General features: G+C 38.2%; 1 protein-coding gene across 1 annotated transcript in view; it reads left to right on the top strand.

The window, feature by feature from the left end:
• The first annotated feature begins 5381 nt into the window (after window positions 1–5381).
• The window catches only part of hs6st1b (heparan sulfate 6-O-sulfotransferase 1b), a 56577-nt gene continuing 43222 nt past the window's right edge, over window positions 5382–18736 (top strand). Inside the window, exon 1 of the mRNA XM_056249170.1 lies at window positions 5382–6191. Within this exon, the coding sequence (XP_056105145.1) occupies window positions 5671–6191 (521 nt within the window). The 5' untranslated portion in view covers window positions 5382–5670. The remainder of the gene's footprint in view (window positions 6192–18736) is intronic.

Below are 18736 nucleotides of genomic sequence, written 5' to 3'. Positions count from 1 at the left end.
ATGAAGGATTTTTTTACAGTTCATTCAGTCAAATGGACGGATAAGGTTTATTTGTAGCGCAACCTTATGAATTGAAATGATTTGTTTCAGTCTTTCTGAGTGGAACTTCCCCAAACTGGTAGTGCCTCCCATAATCTAAAACACAGTAGGCTCAAAGGTGGATAGAACAATAATTCCGAATCGACCACTGACGTGAGGGGATGTGACAATCTGTTCTTTCAATTAGGGTTATCGCAGTTTAATAAAACTAAAACCATAAAAACAGTGTTAGGCCTACTTGAAATAAGTTTTCGTTAAATGAAAGAAAAAAAAAGATAAAGAAAAAACAAACTGATTTTATTTTAGCAACATTTCTCATTTCATTTAGTTTGCACTGTAACTTTTGGCCCTCTAGCCGTTAAAAAACAAAACTCCATGTTTTTTGTGAAAGAACATTGTTTTGGTTGTACTTCGGCTCTGTGACTGTGCGGATGAATATGGTTCGCAAACAAAAAAAAAGTTACATAGTGTACCTTTAACTAATAATAACTAAAATAAAAATGAATAAAAACTATAGACAGAAGAAGCAATAACTAATATTAATTAATGACAAAAACACACAACAAAAATGATAAACACTAAAAATAGAACAAAACAAAATTCAAAACTAATTCAACATATAAAAAAATTATAGTTTCTTAATGATACTGAAAGCATAACATTGCTTTCAATCAATTTTTGCAGTTAAAAATGCTTTAGTCTAAACATTTATGAGCTTACAGTATAGTAGGTGGTGAAATGTTGTATTTTTCAAATTACATGATTTAGCAACATAAAACGCTGTGATGGCTCCGCTGTATGGTATAATTTCATTTATTTGCTAATGGATTCTCTCGCATAGAAAAACATTGCTGATTGCTTCATTGAAGTGACGATAGAGAGAGTTCACCTTTGTATTATCAACAAATACGCCTGGGATCAAGCGATCCATTTCAGCTGAGCTGACATAAATGCAGAATTTTCCACGGATATGTAGTCAGGTGAACTGTACTGTGAGGCTGACACTAAAGGTGCGCTTAAAGCTCATATAATCATTAGTGTTTGAGCTAAAAGGGGTTAAGGTCAGGCTTCCTACTGAAATTTTAGACTGACAAATGGAGTAAATGACTATGGGGAAAATTGAAGGCAAAGCAGATTTTAATGGAACATCATTCAAAAGCTGTACAGGGTCTATGTGGGTTCGTTCACAGTCACGACAGCCACATTTAACATAGGCTTACTTATAAGCCTTATTGTCTCTGATAGTGTGTTCTGAAATGGAATATTTAAGACCTAAATATATTGCTTTACTTGCACTTAGGCTTAAATTCAAAAGCCTTAGAGGTTCAAAAGCCCTCCTGTGTCACAAATCAACCATGTCCATCAATCTCTGTCTCTGCTTTTAGATGTAGCCTACTTTGAAAATAAAGCCTAAATGCCCGAACTATAAGATATAAGAACAGGTTAGAGGTTTTTAAAGAAGGAAACCATTTGTATGTTATCGAAATATCATATAGACAGTTTTATAATGTATCAGACTTTTGATATAATTCTAATTCATATATATATTTTTTTAATTGTCATTAATGTGAAATACTAAATAAACTGTTGTATTTAAACTTTTTTTTTGACAATTTAGTTGAATAATTGAATAACTGATGACAGTTAAAGCAGAATGTCTGAAAGGTAAAATTATTCTATGAATATTTCATACAGGCATATGAATATTTACTTCAATTGCCCGTATTTTAATCGAAGATATGTCATAATAGCAACACAAATGCAAATTTACTGATTTCACTCAACTAACCTATAGGTTTTAAAGTGCCCCTATTATGCTATTTTAAAGTTTCCTATGTTGTTTTGGAGTCTCCTACAACAGGTTTATATGCAGCAAAGGTAAAAAAAAAAAAACGGTTTCATTTCCTCATAATATACATTTGCACATCACCACATGAATCAATCTCGCTAAATCTCTCCTTTCCTCGAGCTACTCTGCTCTGATTGGTCAGACACCTCAGTCTGTTGTGATTGGTTTACCACGCGTGTCGAAAACCAAAACGCCCATTGCCATAACAACGTCAGCTCTGCTTGTCCTGAGACTTCCTACACCATAAACTAAAGACAGTAACGAACAATGATGTCGATTTTACCATATCAATCCGACTATTCATTCAACCCGAACCTTCATCGCAAGGACAACTCGAGCAGGACGTTTCTCAGTGATACACTACTCAGTTTAAGGAACATTATGAGATGACATTAACAAGTGCATGTCCATCAACAAACCGATTATTTTACTTGTACTTATTTATTTATTGAGTATTTTTCTAATATATTGTGGTGAACACGTGGAAACTGTATCAATAATGAAGGAATACAGGAAACTGTTATCAACAAGCATGTACATCAGGGATGGAAATTAACTTTTTTGTCCACCGGCCACTGTGGCTGGTGGATTTCAAAATCTACCAGCCACTCAATGTTTTTACCAGCCACTTTCTTGTTTTTAACCGACAATGTCTAACTGCATGTGAAAATTAATACTACAAGAATACTTAAGCAGTTCATTTAATCTCAAGTCTCAATGAAATACTGACATTTTCTCTTTCTCTCACCCTCGGCCTCATCCACCTAATCTGTCATTTATTTTTGTTTTGATGATAAATTGAGCCAGCCTCCAAAAGTAATTAACCTGTCCTGTGATTTTTTTTCTCTCTCACACAACACTCTCCAGACACGGATTTATGAGCTAGTATGTTGGTTGCCTTTACATTAGAATAATATTTAATATAATCTAGATATGAAATGGAATAAATAGCATTCAATACAAAATGAATATGTCTCATATATTGAAATCAAGTTTTATGTGATAAAATATTTGCTTTGTTGTGCATTAGAACCACATCAGGCATTTAGTACAAAATAATTTATTGAAGCATCCAGATACTTCACCACGTGACAGCAGCTAGGCTCCTGATTGGTTAACGCAGCGCGAATTGACGCTAAAGTTCAGATTTTTCAACTCGGGCGGCAGACGCGAATTCGCGTCAAACGCGTGAATGCACAAAAGCACTCAATAAAATCATGCGCGCGGAACGCGTCAGACGCTCGAACTTGCCGCGCGAATGAGGCGTATTTGCATCTACCACGGCGCGCTCTACGCCTCATTCGCGCCGCAGGAATTTTTTACGCGCGTAACGCGTCTTTGCATTGACTTAACAATGAAATCACTCGCGCCAGACGCTCTATTCTCGTCTGGTGTGAACGCACCATGATGTTTTCTCTGCAGACCTCTACGCCTGCGATGTAACGCCACATTTTGTTTGAAGGTGTGCCTCCTCTAAAAGTGTCCGCCGTCCGGGTGAAACAGTATGCTATTTTTATTTACCCGCCACGGTGGCCGGTAGGTGAAGCGAGTTTACCCGCCACAACACAAAATCACCCGCATTTGGCTGGTGGCGGGTGCTAATTTCCATCCCTGATGTACATTAGCCGAGCTCTAGCGTGAATGACTGATGTAACATAAACGTTGGTAAAACAAATCTTGCTCCATGCTTAATCTTTCCTCAAAGTAGTGAGAACGACAGACAATCTGCATTAATAGACACAGTAATAGTGGCCCACAACTGATTAGCAGAAGTATTTCAGTAAGACAGTGATAACGTGAGTTAGCCAGTTAGCAGGAGACCTACACAATATAAAACTCAAAACTAAGTATTTTGAACACCATCTTTCAAGAACAAGCGGTTTGCGAATCCTGCATTGAACTCAGATATTTGAGAAGCAGTCGTCAGTAAATTAAAGGGAACACAGCAAAAGTTTAGGATTATACTGCTGTGATATCGTGGTAAAGATTCATTTTAACCACTGATTCTTCACATGCTCGTCCTTGGGCAGTGACAAAAAACTGGCTTTGGCTTTACCTTCACATTGTAGAGGACAGCATCTTCTCGACATGATGCTGTCCAGTATCCACAGGAATCAGCTGCAGTGTTTGAGGTTCAAGTTATCCCTGGTGTCTGCGTGGGCAATAAGTGGGCGGGCAATATGCTAATGTTTCGTCCTGACGTCACAGCGAAACGACTTATGACTCGTTTGAAAAACGATTCATTTCATTGACTCAGAGTCGACCCTTACTTTTGAAAGACAATAACTTTATAGTGCACTTTCAGATTTAAAACTTTGCAGGATGTTTTCCTTCACTTAGAGCTATGTTACACTACATGAAAGGTAATTTTCAAAAATCCATAATAGGGGCTCTTTAATGAAAGCAAAGATGAAATGTATCTTTGAAAATGAAATCAAATTCATGGAAATACTGTATAACAACCCTGTTAATTACAATAATTATTCAATTTAAAAATAATAACACTAACATACCACGTGAGGCCTTCTGTGCCAATTCTGGCTTCTTACCCCAAAGGTCTAATTTGATCTTTTTTTTTACTTCAAAATAAAAACTATAGCCTATAACCTTTACTCCACAATTCTAAAAACATGAATGTGTCCACAAATCCCTCATTAACAAATAGACACACACACAAAAAAAAACTTGATATTTAACATAGGCAGTGTCATAGATCACTATTTTCCAGAGACACAAAATTAGATCAATTAACCTCAAAACTGTTTTGACTGACTAAATCTCAGAAATGTTGATATTCTGATAAAATTACTAAATAAAATATAGCTAGCAAAGCCATTCCTCAAAAGTGCTGTGATAAAAAATTGTGCCATCTATGGTCAGGATAAAAAATTAAGGTGGGGTGGGGGTTTGGGGTCATCTTACCCCAACCTACCCCAGTATTTATATGTATGGAGGAATTTCACAATATTCCATTGTCGTACTCCTCTGTGTCGCCCCCTATCAGTTCTGTGTGGATCAGCGGCGCTAACTAAATCTCCTCAATTACTACAGGATTGATGTTTTGGTTCTCGTGCGAAATTTATGTGTGCTTCAATGCACTGGCATTAAGTGAATTGCTTATTTTCAGTTAACTTGTGTGCACCATAAAACATGTAATTGTTTAATATTCGAGTCGACTTGTTAATGGAAAATAAGTTTATTTATTTATTTATGTATTACCTTTTATTTATTTTGACCAAGAGGCTGCTTAGGGGGTCTGTGGAATTTTCCAAAGAAAAAGTTTTAAAATGTATCATTATATTTCGCGATCATTGGCATAAAAAAGGTAACAGAGCATTACAGTCCACATTAGTTTTTTTTTTGTTTGTTTGTTTTTTTGCCTAAAAAAAATGCAAACGGGAACTCCAAACGAAACATTAAAGCCCATTTTTAGTGAGAGCTTGATGTGTGTGTGGGGGAAAGTGGGTGTCGCTGTGTAGAATAATTATACGAGACAAGGGAGGTATTTTCTGACTAGTCGCTTCACAGAGGACTCAACAGGACTCGAGGTCTGAGGACTGCTGTGTCTTCATCTGCAGTACGGGTCCCGTGAACGGATTTGATCTGGATTTTTGACAGGGATAGGACCGGTCGAAATGTGGATGTAATGTATCCAAGCACACATTGTTTCGAGATCCCGAACTCTTAAGTGGACCTATGATGATCTGTCTACGAAAAGACGCGAAGGGTGCAAGCCACCACAGGAGTTCCGCGGACTGTTGTTGTCTGAGAAATGATAACAAATGAACGACACGGAAAGGAACATGGTTGAAAGGACCAGTAAATTTCTGTTGATCGTCGTCGGATCGGTCTTCTTCATGCTGATTTTGTACCAGTACGTGGCGCCCGGGGTGATAAACTTCGGCTCCCCGCACGGGTACCTTCTCGGCGAAGAGGACATGACCATTTTCCCCACTCCGGATCCGCACTATGTGAAAAAGTACTACTTCCCTATTAAAGATCTAGAACGCAATATCGATTTCGAAATCAAGGGAGAAGACGTGATTGTGTTTCTCCACATCCAAAAGACCGGCGGGACCACCTTCGGGAGACACCTGGTCCAAAATGTTCGACTGGAGCTTCCGTGTGATTGTAGACCGGGGCAGAAGAAGTGTACTTGCTACCGTCCGAACCGAAAGGAGACCTGGCTGTTTTCTCGGTTCTCCACCGGCTGGAGTTGCGGTTTACACGCGGACTGGACCGAGCTCACCAACTGCGTCCCGGGAGTTCTCAACAAAAAAGAGAGCAAGTCGACAAAAATGAGGTTTGTTTGTTTGTTTGACCCTGCAAGTGCTGAACATCTCAAGGTTTTTTAAACAAGTGTCGCGAAGAGAGCGTATAAGTCAAATTTTGGGTTTATCGTTGCCTGTATAGATAACAGGGTTTAACTGTGTAAAATCGCCTCAGTAAATCACCAGTCGTACAGAATTTCTGTAACGTTAGCCTATTAGTTTTACCTAACGTTCGTTATGCTGTAAGAGTTGAAAGGGACATTCCAAGGGCTTTTCCATTTTGAAAAAGTGATTTTGACGTATTTTGTTTTTTAAAAAAAACATTTAATCAGACATAAAATATGATTTAGATAGATCAATTTCATCTGTAGTAGTCTCTGGGCCCCATATAGCCTAATAATATATTGACAAATGATGTAGCCTAGCATTGCTGTGTCTTTGAAAAGGCTGATGGGAAATAGTTGACAGCTTAGTTAATTTAGCCATTAGTCATGTGTTCAAGCCAAGGTAGTGGCACTACAAGTCGTTTGTTAGAAAGATTTAATGCTTTGACATGTCCATATTTGTAATAATCATTTGTTTTCTCTATGTATCATGGTCACATGACTGACTATTTAAGACCATACTGACAACTCATTTGACTTGTCCTTAAAGCGTTTACATCCTGAAGAGTTGATGATGATGTCATTATGACATTTAAAAAAAAAAAAACATTATTAATGGAATATTACATCATTAAGTTGAAACTTTTTTATTTAGTCCCTTGAACTTGACCTAAAGAGAAATGTATTACTCAGTGGCACAGTAGTAATAGTTAGTTTATTGCTCCATCCCTTTAAACTTGTCCTTAATTTCTTTGAAAATGTCCCACAGTTTCTGCAAAATTGTATTTGGAACTTTCAGAACTTTTTCTTATTTAGTTTATATTTTTGTTGAAAGTGGTATCACAAGTCAACAAAATTGACTGTATAAACTATGGGAAACTGTCGTTCCACCCCATGCATGCATGGCTTGAACCTATACAGGGTTTCAGTTTATAGTTTTAACCAGTAAGCTATATCACCCCTATTTCTGTCCTGCATGTCAATTTTTTTTTAAGCTGACCACAAAATGAAGTGGCTCAGTTGTGTTTATTGTCACAATGACTAGAAAACACCAAAGCAGTTTCAGTTTATACACAAGGAAGCTCTCCAGCTGTGTAACCAGTTAACTCAGATGCACAATGGGGTGTGTTTTAGCAGGCCTGCAGGGAGAGCTGAAATAACATGCTGATATCTTGCTATTCTGGACAGCTTAAAAAGACGTCTTTCATGACTTCTCTGTGCGTTTAAAAATCACTGGCGCTAAATGTGATAATGGATACTGTGACTCATGTTCCAGAGTTACTAAGTGCAAGGAAAAGTCATCCTAGAACTTGCCTTGCCTTTCACTTTCCCAGGTGGTTTTCTAAAGGATTTTTTTTTTTTGACTCTGCCGGGGAACTTTGTGGAATGACTGAGCATGCAGTGTACTTTTAGCAAATGGCCAGTTAACCTCTTAAACCTCTAATTGACATGATGTTTGGAAAAACCTGCACTTTTCAGTCAAGACCCTCTAGATCCACAGGTTTCTCAACCATTGAATGGCCACATTCTGTCAGCTGTAGGCTACTAGGCTGATGAAAATTGGAAATTTCATGGACGGTTATGTCCAATAACTGAAAGAGAGGGTTTAAAAGCTGGCCCAACTAGCCTAATGGGTATCCCGCTGGCTGAGTGCATATCACACATGCCTTGATGCACAGGCCTAAGACTCGCACTACCAAGAGAGCCATCAGTTGTTACTGGCTGATCTCAAAGGCCCCACACCATCAGCCACAGTTACACTTAAACAAGTAGAGCGCCATTCACACTCCCCTGCTGTTGACATGTTTTCAAGATGGAATCGCCATGTGTTCAGTGACTACAAAGTGCTTTATAGAACACAATTCACTGGGTTTTAATACAGAGATAATGTGACCCTGCAGGAAGGTTAAGTTAAAATCTCTAGGAAAGTTTTAAAATAGGTAAATGCATTGCATATTAAGAAATGTATGTTCACATGCTAATGAAATTGATGGAATGCACAATATATCAGTACTAGCCTATATCCGTTATCATCAGACTATTAATTTTTTTTCTTTCAGTTAGATTATATTTGCCATCATCTAATTCTCACTTGAAGTTTATCTACTTTTTTATAAAAACACTAAATGTAATCTTTAGAAAATCTCACATTGAATATCAATCTCTAGTCGCTGCTCTAGTCACTGGCTGACTATTGATTCTAACTAGTTGAACCTCCTTCTCTAATGTGTTTTATGGTGGGGGCAGTTGCTTGTTAAGATTATCATAAAATTCAGAGTAAAGGGTCATTATCTGTCCTTCCCCTGGGTAACGTCTTAATGACACACACAAACGTGTGTGTGTGTGTGCACGCCGATGAGAGAAGGAGAGCAATTTGACTCTCAACCAGAAATAGAATAAGGTTAGTTGCACTTGAGGAAAATGTTGTAACTGATAGTTTGGATGGGGTCTACCGTCTGTGCACTACTGAATTAACATCGCATGCAGTTGCATGGAAAGGTGTTGTGTAAATGACTCATTTGTGATTTGTGACTGTCTATGAATACTTTCTGTATCTTGTGTTCGTAATAGGCCTTTTCACACTACCGTGTTCAGGTTCAAGCTTCAAATAGTAGTGTAAAAAACGTCTGCTGTAGCCTGTATCAATGGCTGTGCCCATAGCACAGTATTGTTGTGATTTCAAATTCAGCACAGATACTTCTTCTAAAGACACCAATCTCATTTTACAATCATTAATTGAGTATTGTGAAACAAGAAAAAAAAAAGCTTTTCGCAATATTCCGACACATATTTCCGACACATATTTCGTGATTTACTATAAGTCCTTAACCTAACTATAATGATAACAACATAGAGGAGTAATTCAGTTTTTCCTACAGGATTTTGTGAGACTTCATTTAAAGGGGAGCGCGCAAGCAATACTGTATGTGTATGCGCAACATTTTTCACTTTCTGAGGAAAATGTAAGTGGTATGAGTGGCCAAAACCTGTGCCACAATGTAAGGTTGATGACAGGTTGGCTGCTAAGGTGTTTTGGATGGTTGCTAGGTGGGTTCTTATAGTCCAGGTCAAAACAGTCCATCTGCTGGTTTGTGCTTCGATTTAAATCTATACGTTTTTTTTTCATTATTGGTCTGAGGGGATTTGTAAGTCTGATAAAAGATAAATAGTAATCAACAAGTCAAATTATTGGGGTATTAATCGTGTCAATTAGCCTGGATGCCAGCCTGAACCCTGCCCACAACATTTTTTGGTCGGGAAGTTCGGTCTGGACTCGATCCATTGAGGAGTAATTATGATCAGTTCAGAATTAGTCGGGCCAATCAAATTGCCAGGGCGGGCTTTATACGATGATGGACAGATGATCTGCAGTTACGTAATCATCACGTTATCAAAGAGCGCTTGGGTTGAACTGGTTTCCCTCAGAGATGACTGCAGCTGGAGAATTGAGATGTATAGATTCCGCTATCGCGTCTGTTGTAGAAGAAATCGACAGCGCATTCATTTTAAAAGACGAACAGAGAACTGCAATCAAGGCATTTGTCGATCGGAAAGATGTGTTTGCCGTCCTTCCTACGGGATTCGGCAAAAGTTTAATTTATCAGCTGGCTCCGATGGTCGCTAAGAAGATGGGACGCAATGAAAACCCTGTGGCCGTTGTGGTTTCTCCTTTGGTCGCACTCATGGAGGACCAAGTAAAAGAAGCAACACTCGTTATTTTACTACTACTTCCAGCGTGCGTGTAGTTGAGTTCTGTTGTGTTGACTTGCGTAGCTCATAAAAAAAACACTTACTGCATTGCTCTGATTGGTTGTAGGTCTATCCAATTGAGTGCAGAGTTTTTTTTTTCTGGTTCGGTTAAGACACCCCTCATAATCAAAGCCCTATGGAGCAGACTAGAATATGAGTGTGACGAAGTCAGGCTATGTGTCAATAGCACAACCTGTGGACATTGCTAAAGTTTAATACTTGGTGTTTTGAAGAACACTGCATTCTGCTTAATCCATCACCCACACACACCATGTTAGTTTTCACCTAAGCAAGCAGCTATTGACAGCTTTAAGTCCAATCTGTCTGTAGCCCTTGGCAACAGACTGTTTACATCGTCTGCATGTCATGAGAGTTGCTTATCTCAACGATTGTATAGGAAACTGCAGTTAAAATGCAGGAATGGCATCCATAAACCTTACCGTTATCAGATAATTAGATTATGTATGTTGCAGTAATGTTATTTATTAATCTATATGTAACTTAAGTAGCACCACACCTCTCTTCTTTCTGGGCTGATGATGTGCAGTTCAAAGTGGAGATGTGATGAAACGCTGGTTGTCATAGATCTGGATCAGGCGGGATGGTGACATAGATTTAGACAGAGCTGCTTTTGTGCTAAATTTGGGTCTCGGGCTCCACTGGGAACTGTTCAGGGATATTATGTCTAGGTAAGGTCTCTTTGTAGCTTGAATGATTATAAGAGGATTTGTTCTGGACATAAATGCTGATAATAATCAGTACAGCACATCTTCAGCCTGATTTTCCACCACAGCTATTATGGAACTAATGTGCAGCACAGGTTTATTATGAATTGCTTAGCAGTATTTATGGTGCTTGTGACGTTTTGTGATGAATACTTAGCCCACTAGAGTCAAATGGCTATTTCTGGAAGACTTTCACTGACTAATAGGTTTCAGTCGAAGATGTAGCCTACTGTATGAATAAAGCAATTTGTGTATTAAAACTAAAGGAGACTGTAATAACATAATACTGTAATACAACAGAAATGTCTGTTGGCGTTCTTATTTGTCATTCTATGTAGTTCTAGCATGTGTGTGTTTAGAACGATATCTGCATCATTATCAACATATAAATAGCATCTGAAATGTAGTATTTCATATGAACAACTTTAGAGATGTAAAAATGTTAATGAATAGTTTTAGGTTCGTAGGATATTGAATTAATTGAGTTGATTTTATTTTATTTAATAAACGAGAATAATTTAATCTGTTCAATTCCATTAAATTTGTTTATTTACCTCATGTCACATTATTAATGGTTTTATTCTGCTCTGTGTGATTTATGATGGCATTTTTAACTAATTTAAAAGGACTTCATCACTTTAGTTTAGCCTAAAAATAATAAACTTTAAAATGGGAAAATGATGACAATTCTGTAATTTAATCTTACGTAATCATAACATTTTTGTAATGGTTATACATTTTTCTTTTCTTTTTTGAGAAGTATTTTTGAGTTTAGGCTAAGTGTAGGATTGAGGTGTGGTTTATTTATTTATTTATTGGAGTACGTACGTTTGGAGTCTAATATTTACTGTTATTGAAAGTATGAAAAATGACTCTTTTCTATGTTAACGGATTTTAAAATGTAATTTATTCCTGTAATGGCAAAGCTGAATTTTCAGCAGCCTTTACTCCTGTCTTCAGTGTCACATCATGGTCCTATACAAACATATATTTATGATATGAATATAATATAAAGGATTCATAAAGATTTTCATGCCATTTTTAGCAAATATTTTAGCCTTTTGGGCACTGGTAAAACATATTATAATACAAAAAATTGCATTTTATTTGTTGCTTGCAAAAAAATGTTATAATGATGTAGTTTTGGTGTTTTCCGGTAGGGCCTAATGGCTAAACATAACCAGCTGAAAAATTAATACAATGATCAATGACACAGAGGGGGTCACACTCACAAAGGTTATAAATAGACTCTGACTGGGTGAATCCTCTTTGCCGCACTGGTGTAATCTTGAAGAAGGTGCATGGTCTGGTAATAGTGGTGCTGGCTGCAGGATGTGATTTACTGTGAGCCAGAGAGACAGGACAGCAGCCTGTGAGGGAACAGGCCAGCGGTAAGCCACTAACTACCTGTCCGCTGAGACAAATGAGGGCCAAATTCTCACAGACTTTCCCCTGCTCTTATTTTTTTGTTGTGCTCATTACCTCCCTCGCTGTATCTACTCCTCTTTCTTTCCACTTCATAGCTATTCTCTCCCTGTTCTTCTCTGCGAGCATGACTGAAATGTCTCCTTTAATGTAAAACTGCACAATTATGACCATCTTCTTTTGTGTTGCTTGCGTAGTAAAATGATGCTGGCAGCCTGGCACTCTAAGGAAAAGTAAATAAATTGTGGTTACCTGGCATTTGAGTTTAATGCAGAAGTCTGGGCATGGATTTCCTGTAGCAGGCATGAAACTGGATGAGCTCTGGATGAGCAGTGGTCTGTAGCGGCAATGAGAAGCAGGAGGTTCGTCGCTAAATTGAATCAGATGTTGTCAGGCTGTGATGGCTCACGGTTCAGTGAGAGCCACTCAGACACACTTTGGAGGTAATTGGATGACTTTTCTGTTCAACCTCACTCGTTCTTACGTTGATTTATCTTAAGAGATACCGTACCTGTGTTGAGCTGATATTATCCAGATTTTTCACTGATATCACTCATTCAGACCCTTTACTGGGCCTCGTGGTCTATCAGCCTCATGATGAATTTTGAAGTCCGCATTGGAGCTTATTCATTCCAACAACCAAACTGATTGATTTTTATGTGACATTTGAGGTAAATTGGACATAATTCTTCGAGTAATGTGGAATATAATAGGGTTTTTCTTCTCTCAAACTCAAATCCGTTTAGTTTTTTTTGTAGTCTGAACACTGAACAGATATTGAAATTAGATTTTGTTAATGCATCTCAGTCTGAACAACCTTTGTCGTTTTTACGACGAATTTGGATTTGGTTAACTGACCTCATGAAAAACATAATCAATGGCGGTCCATCATTTGCACATTTCTTGGCCATTGCACATTGAATTGGATGTGGTGTTTGCAAAGTTCAAAGCCTTTGATGATTGTGGTAAAGCTCAGTATAAGGTTAGTTGGTCAGAGGATACACCTGAACTTTGGAACGTTAGCTGTGTCAGTGACTGTACATTGCATGATAGCATAGCGCACAGCCACGTCCATATGAGCTGGGACAGCCTTAGTGTGTTAATCCAATCAGATCAGCGAGGGATTAGAGGCCGTTGTCTCCGAAGAAAACCATGGAGTTATGCTAATCTCTTTAGCGATGTGTGCTGGGCCATTGCGTCTCTCTCTCTCATGAGATGGAGACAGGCAGTTGGTTCCTGTGTTTACATGGGGTAATTTCATACAAAAAAGAACATCCACGATGATGTAGCATTTTTTTGGACCACAAGGGTTGGGAACATAGAAACGTCTTAATGCCAATTCACACTGAACTGACAGACGCCGACCAACAGCAACAAACACTTTGTCGGGTTTTGTTGGATCAGTGTGTTAACCCTGTCGACGTCTGTTGCCGTTGGTCAGAGCTCGTTTTCACCAATTGAACATGTTGAATCTGTTTTTTAGGGTCGTGGAATGTCTTTATATATGCCACAACCATGGCTGCATTTCCCAAAAGCATCGTAAGCCTAAGTTGATCGTAGAGACCATTGGTGGCAATTGTTCTACAATTAACTTTGGCTTACGATGCTTTTGGGAAACACCGCCCATGTATAGTTTGATTCCTAAATTAATTAATATAATGAGTCAGTTCTTTTTAGTGAATCAGAAACATACTGTGCAACCAGTTTCCTGAATGCATGAATCTTATGAGTTGGCTCATTTTAGTGAATCAAAAACATAGAAAATCATTCTCGGTAACACTTTAGTTTAGGGTCCAATTAGGGGTGTGACGATAACCGCATCACCGCAATATCGCGTTAATGAGATGCCTACCGCGGTGTGAGGTCATCACCGCACTTTTTTTTTCTGCTGAAAGTTCTCTGTACTTTTACTTTGTTACGTTGGGCGACGTTCTTCTCGTTACTTTATTTTAATGCAATAAATGTTGTTAAATGTGTAGTTTATTCCAAGCGGTTAACCGCCAAACCGCGAGATTTGTTGCTTCTTCACCGCGGTAAGAAAAAATCCCATACCGTCACAGCCCTAGGTCCAATTCTCACTATTAACTAGTTGCTTATTAGCATGCCTATTACTGGTTTATTAGTACTTATAAAGCACATTTTGCCTTATTCTGCATGGCCATATTCTACATCCTTTAATCCTACTCAATAGCTAAATTTAACAACTACCTTACTAACTATTAATAAGTAGTAATTGGGAGTTTGAGGCAAAATTTGTAGTTAATAGTTATTGAGAATTGGACCCTTAATTAAAGTGTGACCAAATTATCTTATTATTTTGGGAATGCAATTGCATTTTTCCCCCAATGTTTTTTTTCCCCGACAATCACTAAGAAACCAATAATTTCAAGAATTGTTACTGGAAGTATTATCGGAACCAGAGCTGTTAAATTCTTTACAATTTTGATCCCTACAGTGTTACGGAAAAGGCTTAATCTGGCCTCGGTTTTAACAAACTTGAAAGTTTTTTCTTAAATATGAAACTCTTGTCTGTACCAAACCGAGAAACACTTTAATGTCTTATTCAGCATGAAAGTTGAAATTGATGCTTACAAATGCGTCACACTTTTAATGGCTAAAAGTCCTGCTCGAATACGTCCTGCGTTGCCTCAGTGACTAGATGACTGATGTTCACATCATCTGCCAGGACTCAGTGCTGTATGAAATTGAATTCAGGGAAAGCGAAGACCGCAAGATGGGGATTTAGTAGCTGATCATTGTATTCTACTAGGGAGAGAAATGTTATCAGTTACTCCCTTCGGGAAAAGCAGGCTTAAACCGAAGCAAACATACGGACTTCACCTCTCAGGAAGTATGCCTACACGAAAACTGGTCGATCTGTCAAATAAAAGAGTTTCTCATGATCTGTGTTCCTGTCGTCCTCAAGGACATTAGGGGGATGAGGAATGTATGTTGGCAATAATGACAGTCATGCTTTTTCATTTTTAATTCAAACATTTTGCCATGAACTTTGATTTCCTTTGTCTCGGTGTGTGAGATGTCTGCAGTTGAATGACATCTCACTTAGCACGTCTTCAGATCTATACCGGTGCGCTCAGGAAATGGGCCGTCCTGCCGTCTTGCACTTGATTGATGCCCTACAAGGGCAAATTACAAGGTAATGAGTGGTTAGCAGGAGACACTCTTTAATTATGGCCTGATGGTCTCGAGTGAGTCTGAAGGACAACTATGGATTATTGCGTGCCTGTTTCTGTGTGTCTGGATTTTTCAAGTAGCTACTGGTCACCGTCTCACACTTTCCCTTGTATTTTTAGTCGATTCCAAATCTGGAGGCCCATTTCAAGGCGGACTAATAATAGCCCTGGGGCCTATTATGACAATGACATGCAATCTGTCTCTTTCTACTGAACGGACGGAAGGACGCAAGCCGACTGCAGAGATGCAGCTCGTGCTAGCTGAGATACCCTCATTAAAAGTGGTCTTAATAAAACATGTGAAAACAGGTGATGAAGGAGAGCAGTTTGTGCGGGAACGATGACAGAATCAAAGCTGTGACCAAATGGTAGTTCCCAGTGGGATTTCATTAGCGAATTGTCAAGCACATGTCAACATATTTGCACATGCACACTTAGTGGTTCATGTAGGAGTTGTTGTTTTTTTTCTTTTTTCTTTTTTTGCCTACATTGGGACGTCATTGGTGACATTGGGCAACACAAGCTGTTACACATAATTGTGCCTGCACAGAATTTGGACACTTTTTCCCCACATTTTCCACACTGAAAATCAGGTGCATTTATTTAAATATGATTTCTTTTTTGCCTTTTTGCTTCTTTAGTGAGAATTTTGCATTGATTTTTGCAATGTGCACATCCGCGAAAGTCACATGTATGATGTCAAGCATAGGGATCGTGGTGATTCGTATAGAACAGGCCCCACAGTTCGAAACGCACATGATTTGCGGATTAATTACAAAGTTTATCCACCATAGAGTGAAAGTTTATCATTTGCATGTGTTTTAGGTCCTGTCAGTTTAAACTTTCAAGCAATTTAAAAAATGTAAGCACAAGTCAATTTGGAATTTGTGCGCTGTTTTCTGTGCAAACAGCATGCAAAAACAGAATTTCGTTCTCTTTCACATCTATTTGGGCTTGAACGGACATGCAGAATTATGTCAAAATGCCAGACTCTGCGAGTATCCTCGTAAACAGTCACTTATGGCTTAAGTGAACGTAAACAATTAAAACAGATGTGTACCAAATTACACTAAAGATCCATGCATTCAGTCTTAAAGTGACAGCACCCTAATAAACCTGCTGCTGTCTGTGTCATTAATGATAATCAAACAATAAAATACAAAGAGAATATCACTTTTGCAGCTTTAACAAAGGTTAATTACATTTAATTCATGCAGTGAAGACTATGCAGTGTTATTTTACATTTGATTATTCAATTTCTGTACCTGAGGCCATCCTTAAAAATATTCTTGTTTGCCGTAACCCGACCGACCCTGTCAATTTAGGACCGACCCAATTATTATTATTTTTTTCCTTTTAGTCCGACCGACTTGCCGGTTGTAAACTTGCATTAAGACCGACCGATTTTTTTTTTACTCTTCAAACAACTAATACAAATGCAATAAAATATAAATTATATTATAGTAAGTATTGTGAATATAAATTGAATAGGCTACGTTCTTTCTTTTAAATAAAAACCCGTGGCGTCATCTATGATGATGATTATGTTTAGGCTACAGCACCATTGGTTGACGCATGTCACACTATGGCCTGTGCGTTCGCTTCGTTTCCTTCACGGTCAATGGTTCGCGCTCGGTGATGGCTGCGGCGCGGCTGCTTGTGAAATACGTCTGTATGAGCCTTAGGGCTGCAACAAACGATTATTTTGATAATCGATTAATCTAACGATTATTAGAACGATTAATCGACTAATCGTCGATTATTTCGCTGACTAATCAGTAAGTTTGGAACGATTATTCAGCTTTTCCAATTAGTTAAAACATTGAGTTATACATATTCTAACTATAATATAAAAAAAGAAAATCACTTCAGCTTTTGAAATAGTTGTTTTAATGAACTTTGAGCCAACTAAACAGGTCATTCTCTTTAAGTTTTCAGATTTCGGTCCAACTCAAATCACACACAAATGCTCTCTAAGCATTGTTCAATAGGCCCACTGCTTTTCTTAGAACTGAAACAGAAAAAGGGACATTTACTTCAGGACACAAAGAATGGTAAAATATTAATCTGCAAACAATTATTATTAGTATAAAATTACAATCTTTTTTTACATGACAATTGAGCTGACAGAGACGTTCTCATTCACCTTTTAATTTATAGTATGATAAAGTAACTGCCATGATATTCTTCCTATATCATAGGAAGGATATAACATCTCGTTTTGTAAGTCTTCATGATTATTGAACAAAATACAGGCAAGTGATAAGACTATAATAATACCTAATATACTAATAGTTACAATAATAAAAACAGCCCTGACTCCTAAGCTCGATCAAGCTTTATTCTATACAAAATAAGTCATCACATTACTGTAATTATATTACTATTGATAATATTATTACTATTATTAGTAGTATTGCATTCTCTAATAAAGAGAGATTTACCGCTGGTTAGTTAGCTCCAGCTGGAGAACACTCACTTCTCACTGGCTCCTCTTTTGCCGGGATGTTTCCTCTTGCACTCCAACATGCATGTTGTGCTCCCGTGAAAATTGCACACGACAGCATTCTTGATTTGAAGTTTTGTGAAACTTTCCCAAACCTAAACCTTGCTAGTTCGGATTCGTTTGCACTGTCATAATTCGCGCTGTGTTTTCTTCTACCGCAATAGCATTTGTAAGGGCTGCCCTACACTCTAGCGCTACAGCGCCGTAGCGGTCAAATCGCGGGATTGCAGGCCCTTACATTAGGTCACGTGAGATCAAACGACTACTCGACAACAAAGATATTTGTCGACAATTTTTTATTGACGACATTGTCGACAACGTCGACTAATAGTTGCAGCCCTAATGAGCCTACATTTAGGCGCTCATTATTCGAAATTCTTAATGGTCAAATAGGAAATAGATAGATAACGGCCTTTTCTCGGAGCGCGTCCAGCTCGTCACGATATGCCCGCCGCGAACGCGCGTCACACAGCAACTGCAGGCTCTGACAAACACACATAGGCCTAAGTATGGGAAACACAAGGAAGTGTTTGCTTGCGCCACCCAATGGTCAGCGCGGCGCGAACTAATCTCACCAGCGCCGCACTGACCAATATAACATCAGGACTACTTAATATAGTTTCTACAATGCGCCTAGCCTTGACCTCACTGATTTCTGTTAATAATAGCAGAGGTTTATGGGTCAAATTTAAACGAATAGTGCCAAATGCGCTGTTTTATTGGTCGGCGCGGCGCTGGTGAGGTTAGTCATTTTAATTTATTTGTTTCCCTCTGAAAATCCCATTTTTTCCCCCAAATGAATGCAGCTGGAATTAATGCAATAAACATGTTTTTTGACAAAGATTTCAAATTGTTTGTGGTCTATAACCTGTA

This window comes from Rhinichthys klamathensis, unplaced genomic scaffold (genome assembly GCF_029890125.1).
Source record: "Rhinichthys klamathensis goyatoka isolate OS25496 unplaced genomic scaffold, OSU_Roscu_1.1 h1tg000059l_1, whole genome shotgun sequence".
Lineage (NCBI taxonomy): Eukaryota > Metazoa > Chordata > Actinopteri > Cypriniformes > Leuciscidae > Rhinichthys > Rhinichthys klamathensis.
Note: the sequence above shows the minus strand (reverse complement) of the source record. Positions and strands in the feature narration are given on the sequence as shown.